The 7,293-nt window shown below is 41.0% G+C and overlaps 1 protein-coding gene across 1 annotated transcript in view; it reads right to left on the bottom strand.

Moving 5' to 3' along the window:
- Positions 1-1,696: 1,696 nt before the first annotated feature.
- The window catches only part of crabp2a (cellular retinoic acid binding protein 2, a), an 8,405-nt gene continuing 2,808 nt past the window's right edge, over positions 1,697-7,293 (bottom strand). The window contains exons 2-4 of the mRNA XM_042423568.1: positions 4,942-5,120; positions 4,237-4,353; positions 1,697-2,369 (exon numbers count right to left, since the gene is read on the bottom strand). Of these exons, the coding sequence (XP_042279502.1) occupies positions 2,319-2,369; positions 4,237-4,353; positions 4,942-5,120 (347 nt within the window). The 3' untranslated portion in view covers positions 1,697-2,318. The remainder of the gene's footprint in view (positions 2,370-4,236; positions 4,354-4,941; positions 5,121-7,293) is intronic.

Here is a 7,293-nt window from a genome sequence, read left to right as displayed (position 1 = left end):
GTTTGTCCTGATGCTGCCAAACTGTTCAGTTCCTTCTGTTCCTTGTTACGTTTTCTGGAAAGGCCGCAACCTGCAGGAATAATGATGCATTCAGGATGTGAGCAGCCGAGATGGTGTGCTCAGTTTGTTCTTGTTTTTTCAGTCCTTCAAGTGGTGGTGCGTCTTTGAGGAGTTTTTTTTTGAGCACCACGCAGTTTGTCTGTTCACCTTTTGGGTGAGCCACGACAGTGTTTTATGAGCTGCGTGTACAGTGTGAGTGTTTGATGGTATGTGTGAAGAGTTCCCAGAATGTGTGTTTTTAGTTTGGTATGTGAATGTGTGTGTGTGTGTGTGTGTGTGTGTGTGTGTGTGTGTGTAGATGTGTGTTTTTACGGGGGTCCGGTTCAGGTCGGGCGTTTTGAAGGAGGGCCAGACAGCTGCCTTTTACTGCCCCAGGGGGTAATAAACAGAGAGGGAGGGGTAGTTATTTACCCCTTTTATTAGGGCAGGAGGCAGAGGAGGGGACTTTATTGGGGTCACACTGTAACTACACACAGCTGCAGGGCAAGAGGAGAAATGACGAAGAGATAGTCTGTAAAAAAAAAAGCTGTTTTAGCATCACTAAATTCCTCTCTCAAGAATCCCTACCTATCTAGTTTTTATTTGTTGTATAACTGTATGTACGTGTGTGTGTGTGTGTGTGTGTGTGTGTGTTAGTGTGTGTGTGTTAGAACCCCAGGTCATCCATCTTTCTCCCCAGCCCCTTTTCCATTTCCACGTCCCTTAACAGCCCTCTCCTTGTTAAGCACATCTGCTGTCAATCAGCTGTACCCTGTAATCCAATTGGCATTTCCTGCCGTCAGAGACACGCCCACTGACCCTGACTCCCTAACCATTTGATGACTGGTCAAGTGACTCAGTGTCCATGCAAATAAAACAGGTCCAAGTTGACTTTGGTTTGTCTCATCTCCTTCCTTGGTTACCATAACAACAGATGCTCATAAATGAGGATGCTCAGAGCAAAAATTCAATAGTCCGGGGAATACGCTAAGCTAAGCTAATCATCTCTTGGCTATAGCTTAATATTTATCGTACAGACGTGAGAGTATCAATCTTCTCATCTAACTTTTGGCAAGAAAGTGAATAAGCACATTTCCCAAAATGTTGAATTATCCCTTTAAGTCAAGCAGCCTTTTTAAGACTTTCCAGAAAAGTATGAACCAAATTAGCCAGTTGGTAAATGAAATGGAAATAAAACCTTTCCAGAAGAATCTCATGATGTGTTTCCCACAACTGGCTCTCTCTCTGTCCCTTCTTATGCTTGGGAAAACTGTAGGATGAGATGATCCATGTGAAATGAGTGATAATAGTGTGTAGACAGAAAAAAAAAAGCCAAATGGAAATATTTTCAGCCTTGAAACATGGCGAGCAAGGAAGAACGAGGGCATGTGGTACAGTGAGATGATTGACAGAGAAGGAGGGGAGGGATGGGAAGACAGAAAAACTGAGAGGGAGCGAGAGAGAGAGACTTTAAGGGAGGGGACAGACAAGTTATTCTAGTTGCAGACAGCTGACAGAAAGCCTAAAATAAGATGGAGCCATCTAATGTGCACATATTCTGCAGCTACACTCACAAACCATAAAACATATGCGCTGTTAACTGCTTTTACGCTCCTAATGGTTTCGAGCACAGGACAGCCAAGGGTCGACATCAAGCTGAGTTAAGATCGTGCTTTATTGTTTTCCCATAGAAAGTTGTTGTTTCCTATGATCACATTTCATATAAAAGAGACACAAAGTAAAAACCTTAGCAGTACTGTATCGGACTCTAGTGTAGTAATAAATATAAAATGTCATGAAATAGAAAAGGTTTAAGTTGTGGGGCAGGGCTAAAGAAACAGAAAAGAGGGACAAATCAAAACTGACCTGAAACTGGAAGAGTTCATATAGATTGGTTTACACATCTACAAATATAGTCTCACTCACACACACACACACACACACACACACACATACACACATGCACACACTGCCAAATAAATGAGCTGCAAATCAAACATACAAAGCAACACAGATTTTTATGTTTAAAACCCCAGCTGGTCACGTTTGATGGAGCTGGAAAGACAGACATAACTCAGGAGCTATAAGACCAAGGTGTAGATATGTGTAAAGTAGATACAGTTACCACAATTATTACATAGTGAAGCTAACAGAGATATTGGAATAAAACTATAGGCTGCTATCTCCCCCCAGCCGCTGTCTTGACAACGGGAGAAGTGACACAAGTGGTGATACAGGAGAAGGGGGCTGGAAGGACGAAAAGTAAGAAGTGCTCTTGTTCATTGTCGTTCGTACACTCTGGTGCATACCACATCATCTGCTCCCATGGTCTGAAAAGAGAGGAGAAAGTGGAGATTTAATGTGGACATTTAAAAAAATATTGGCACAGTAATCCATAACGTAATGTCAATTCATATTAAAAATTAAGCATTTTGTAGAAGAAGCCATTGTATGTTGATTGTCTCTAAACCTCCAAATTGAGCTATTTTTTATGTCTCCAGCAGTTAATCTGTCAACACACAGTGAAACTATTTTGAACAAACTTTATTTACGGAAAGCTGTTGAGGCAAACATGCTTTGTTCAGCAGTTACGTGCATAAAACTCGTAAAATTATACTGCTGCTGGCTTCTGAAAAGCAGCTCTGGGTTTGGTGCTTAAGAGCACATCAGGAGTCTTAGATCTGAACTTAATGCCAACCCTCAGACATCCATCGCTCCACAAATACTTTCTCTATTTACAATTTGTTCAAAAATTCAAAAACTATTCACTCCAGAGAGGACTGTGGAGGATGTGTCTCATCTCTGGTTGGACTGGTTTACTGGTAGACCTTAGTCAAATAATTATTTGAAATACTTCTCAAAGTTATATTTAGTCAACCTGAAGTGCAGGTTGGGTGGGGTTTCCCATTTAATACAGTTCAGTTTGTGGACAGACATGTTATTACTCACTCAGAATCCAATCAAACCTTTATTAGCCTTCACTGCACATGTCAGTCACATCATGATTATTTGTTATCCCCTGTTGTGTTTTGACTTTTGATCAGATGCTACTTGCACACTTGCTTTCATGACTTCAAGCTGATGCATGTACTTGCATTTGTTATCTCGACAGAAGCTCTTTCATCTTCTGCCAGGGGAATAATTGGATTGGCCTTATGGTACTCTGAGCACAATTATATAATTATATAATCTAAAGGCGACACTTAGTCGACACTATAGTCTGCAAATTACATTGTAATTTTGTTGTACATATGGAGCACCAATAAGATATATCGGCTGCTACCAGTACAGACCTTCTTGACCTTCCAGTTTCCAAAATGGTTTTGCATCTAAAAGTGTACTCCACCGATATAGCATTGCAGTCCAATAACACTGCTGGACAGATAGTTAAAAGTATCAAAGTTTAAAAAGTATCAAAAACTAGAGATACTGTATTTTTATTCCACAAACACTTCCAAAAACCTAGCATCTACATTACCCACAATGCAACTTGACCAACAACAGTTCAGTCATATATTCAGGTGTGTTATGCTAGTAGCAGCCAATGTTGCCTCAACTCATAGCCTCAAGCAGAGATGAGGAGCGTGTTACAGCGGCCTGGTAACGTCACAACTCCACACTCACAGATTTGTTTCATTTTCAAACTTGTATTCTTCAGCCCCAAATGACATCACTTGATGCAATTGATCAAGTGTCACGCTGCTCCCTCTGAAACCACATGAGGCTTTTTTCACATATGCAGTAGTAATACCCAAGACCACTGTGTATACAGACTTTATCAGAGGACTTCCTCTTTAATGCATATTGGAAATAAATGCCTCTCAACTACTTTACTGCGGAAATTATGTTACCAATCAAATGTGAGGTTTTTAACATTTTCCAATAGTAGTGTGCTAACTTGTAAAACTAAGCTAAATTTCATCTGGCTTTTTGGATCCTTGCAGTATTTGTGTTGAGGGTCTGTAATTTGACAAGTGTGCTGCTGGAAATAAAGTTGGTAATTTCATGTTGTTGAAATTACGTAGCTCTTAAGCAAAAAAGCAAAAAAACCCATTTTATCACTTAATTTAAAAACTCTGGTTTATGTATTTTATCGGTACCCCATATGTACAACAATATTACAATGTATTTTGAGTTGTATAATCTTATTGTTTCTGAACCTAAACTCTGGTTTCACTCATGATTAGTGCCCTTTACCAGGATCAGCTTGCCATCGTTGGTTATCTCACGGGTCCAGGAGGTTTTAGGCCCCTCTCCTTTCTGCAGGGTCTGCTCACAGGTGATCTTGCTGTCTGTCTCCCAACGTGGAAAACTCTGAGCAGAGAGAAAGACAGAGGGAGAAAAACCCTTAGAAACATGTTAAATGCAGGGTGGATAGATGGATTGATGTATGGATGAATCAATGCCATCCAAAAGGAGTGAGCGATAACGAGGGAGTGGCTGATGGAGAAACAAAGCAGCAACAAGAACGGCGGAGCAGGGCGATCGCTGAGAGGTGATAACTTGTGATGCGCTCATCGTTAGTAGAGCAAAGCGCTGGCTGGTTGCATGTGTTTGCTTTGGAGACGGCCAAACAGAGGCCATCTATGGGAAAACGGGGAGAGCAACGGAGAGAATTAGGGAGGGACGCAGGGCAAGAAAGGGCAAGAGGGGGAACTGTCGGAAGACGGGAAGTTGAAAGGGGTCATAAAGAGTGTGAAGCATGATAGGCCTTCGGAGACCAAGGGAGGGGCGAAAATATTCTACCAGTCCAAATATGATGAAAAGCCAAATCAAACAGATTGATGTAATCTGGACAGCCCCCTCACCATACACCCATTACTGCTGTGTGTGTGTGTGTATGCAGAGAAGGTAGAACTAAGAGAGCATTTAAAGATGTGTTCGTGTCCATGTGTTGTGTACCGTGCAGGGACGTCCGTCCACCGTGGTCTCGTTGAACTCCTGCCCCACAGTGAAGGTGATGTGAGTGGTCCGGACTGATGTTGAGGTTTTAATGGACAGCGTCTCTCCATCCTGTGTGATCTCCACCAACGGCTTGGAGGCCGCCTTCACCGCGATCTTACGCAGCATCACGTTTACACCTGAAAAACACACATCCACACGTATAAAACAATGGTAATGATAAAACTAGACAGAGCATTTGTACTGAGAAATCTGGGAATTCATATAAAGGAAAACACACACAGTGTTGCTCTTGCACACACTTGTGACTCCTTTGAATGAATATTCCCATGCGATCAGCACATACCTACAAGGGGTAAACTCATTTTTGTGTCAAACAGTGTAGGTTTATAGGATACAGCCCTAAGGAGCAAGGCAAACTAAACTTGTTTTGACCAAATTATGCAAACCACTCGCCTTAGGCCCTGCGTGTGTGTGTGTGTGAGTGAGTGTGAGTTTGAGTTGTGTGGTGTTGCTGCTTGTACACCGTGTTCTTGTGCACACTCAGGGTAAAAGGAGCAGCCTAGCATTGCACGACTCTGTCCAATAATGATGACAGAGGAAACAATGAGGTCATATGACAAAGCATGCCCAGCACATCTGCATTCCCCCTTAATCTTATTTGCATGCGCCCACACACATTCACAGACTCAGACACGCACACTAATACGGTGGTTTGTCGTTTCTGCCATATAATCTGCATTATTCTCCTCATCATCTTCCACAAGCACATTCTAGTTAAGGCGTATTATCGTTGGCTAACATCTTCAAGACGTAGCGCACTTCATAATGATCACATGTGTGTGTGAGGGACCGCACAAGCAGAGTGAAAAGAGGGAAGTTGTTGGAGTTATGGATGGATGTGAAGTTGTGGAAGTGAGAGAACAGGGATTTAGAGGATGCTAAACCACCTCAACTTTAATCTTTTTATTTGCAAAATTTACCCATGTGTATAAACTAATATGATTTGATTGCAATTCAGATATTGCAGTAGTATAACCAGTAGTATAACCCTATAAACTATGTCACATAGTTTATAGAATCTTTTCCTTATAGGAAAATGCAAATTTTAAATGTTCTAAAATGGTAACATCTCCTTTTTTTTCTTTTTTTATAGTAATTTCATCATAAATTCAATCAGCCTTTATTTAAAAGATAAACATAAAGGATGAGAAGGGGATATGATAGAAAATAGGAAATGAGAAAGACTTGTAAGAAAAAAGGAACGAGGGAAAATGATGATACAGCGTGGGAGAAGAAAGGAAACGAGGGGCAGACTGGTGTGGAAGGAGGGAGGAGGGGGGAGTCAGACAGACGAGGGGCAGTGGTCTGTGTGTGGTGTGTGAAGATCTCTGTCCAAGTGTGAGGGGAAGTGTGTGTATGTCTTCGTGTGTGTGTGTGTGTGTATCTGCTGTCGAGTTGGGTTTCACACTTCTCACCTCTCACACATTCCCACCTGTCATCAAGGGTAAATATATACACACTCCGAAACGCACAGTCATTCAGCATGCACCAGGATGTCCACTGTATGCACTGTATGTACCACACACACACACACACACACACACACATACACATTATGCATGTATGTGCATTGTCAGAGTCTCATTGTGAGTCGGCAAATTTCATGCATGTGAGAACATCACTATGCAGGAAACATCATTATCCATTTGCAGCATGTGCTTTCTTTCCAATTTAATTTGACAATTAATTGAATTAATTTTACAAATAGCTTAAATCATAATTTCACAGATGTGAAGATAGTGGTGGAAAGTAACTAAGTACATTTGCTCAAGTACTGCACTTAAGTGCAATTTTGAGGTACTGTCTTATGCTACTTTATACTTCTAGTCCACTACATTTCACATGGTACTGTTCTACTTTTTACTGCACTACATTTATGTTACAGTTATTGTTACTAGTTACAGTAAAAGAGTGAAATTATCCCTACGGCAACCAGTTACATCAACAACAACAGCATTAAAAGGCTGCTTCCATATAATACATCATAATAATTTTTAATAATTTTCATACTAGACTTTTACTTATAATGAAGCATTTATTTATATATGTGTGTGTGTGTGTGTGTGTGTGTGTGTGTGTGTGTGTGTGTATGTATTTATATATATATAGACTGAGCAAACCTGAAGAAGCTACAGGCGAAAGCTTGTGTTTGCTCCTAATAAAGTCACAGTGGAGTCATTTCAGTGAGCAGTGGTTAATTTTGATCTTCACCTAAGATGTTCCTGTGAATGAATATAAATAAACACACATACATGCAGTAATGTGGTGGCAAAGATGGGCGGTGCTTGA

This window comes from Thunnus maccoyii, chromosome 10 (genome assembly GCF_910596095.1).
Source record: "Thunnus maccoyii chromosome 10, fThuMac1.1, whole genome shotgun sequence".
Lineage (NCBI taxonomy): Eukaryota > Metazoa > Chordata > Actinopteri > Scombriformes > Scombridae > Thunnus > Thunnus maccoyii.
This window is presented reverse-complemented; position numbering and strand designations above follow the sequence as displayed.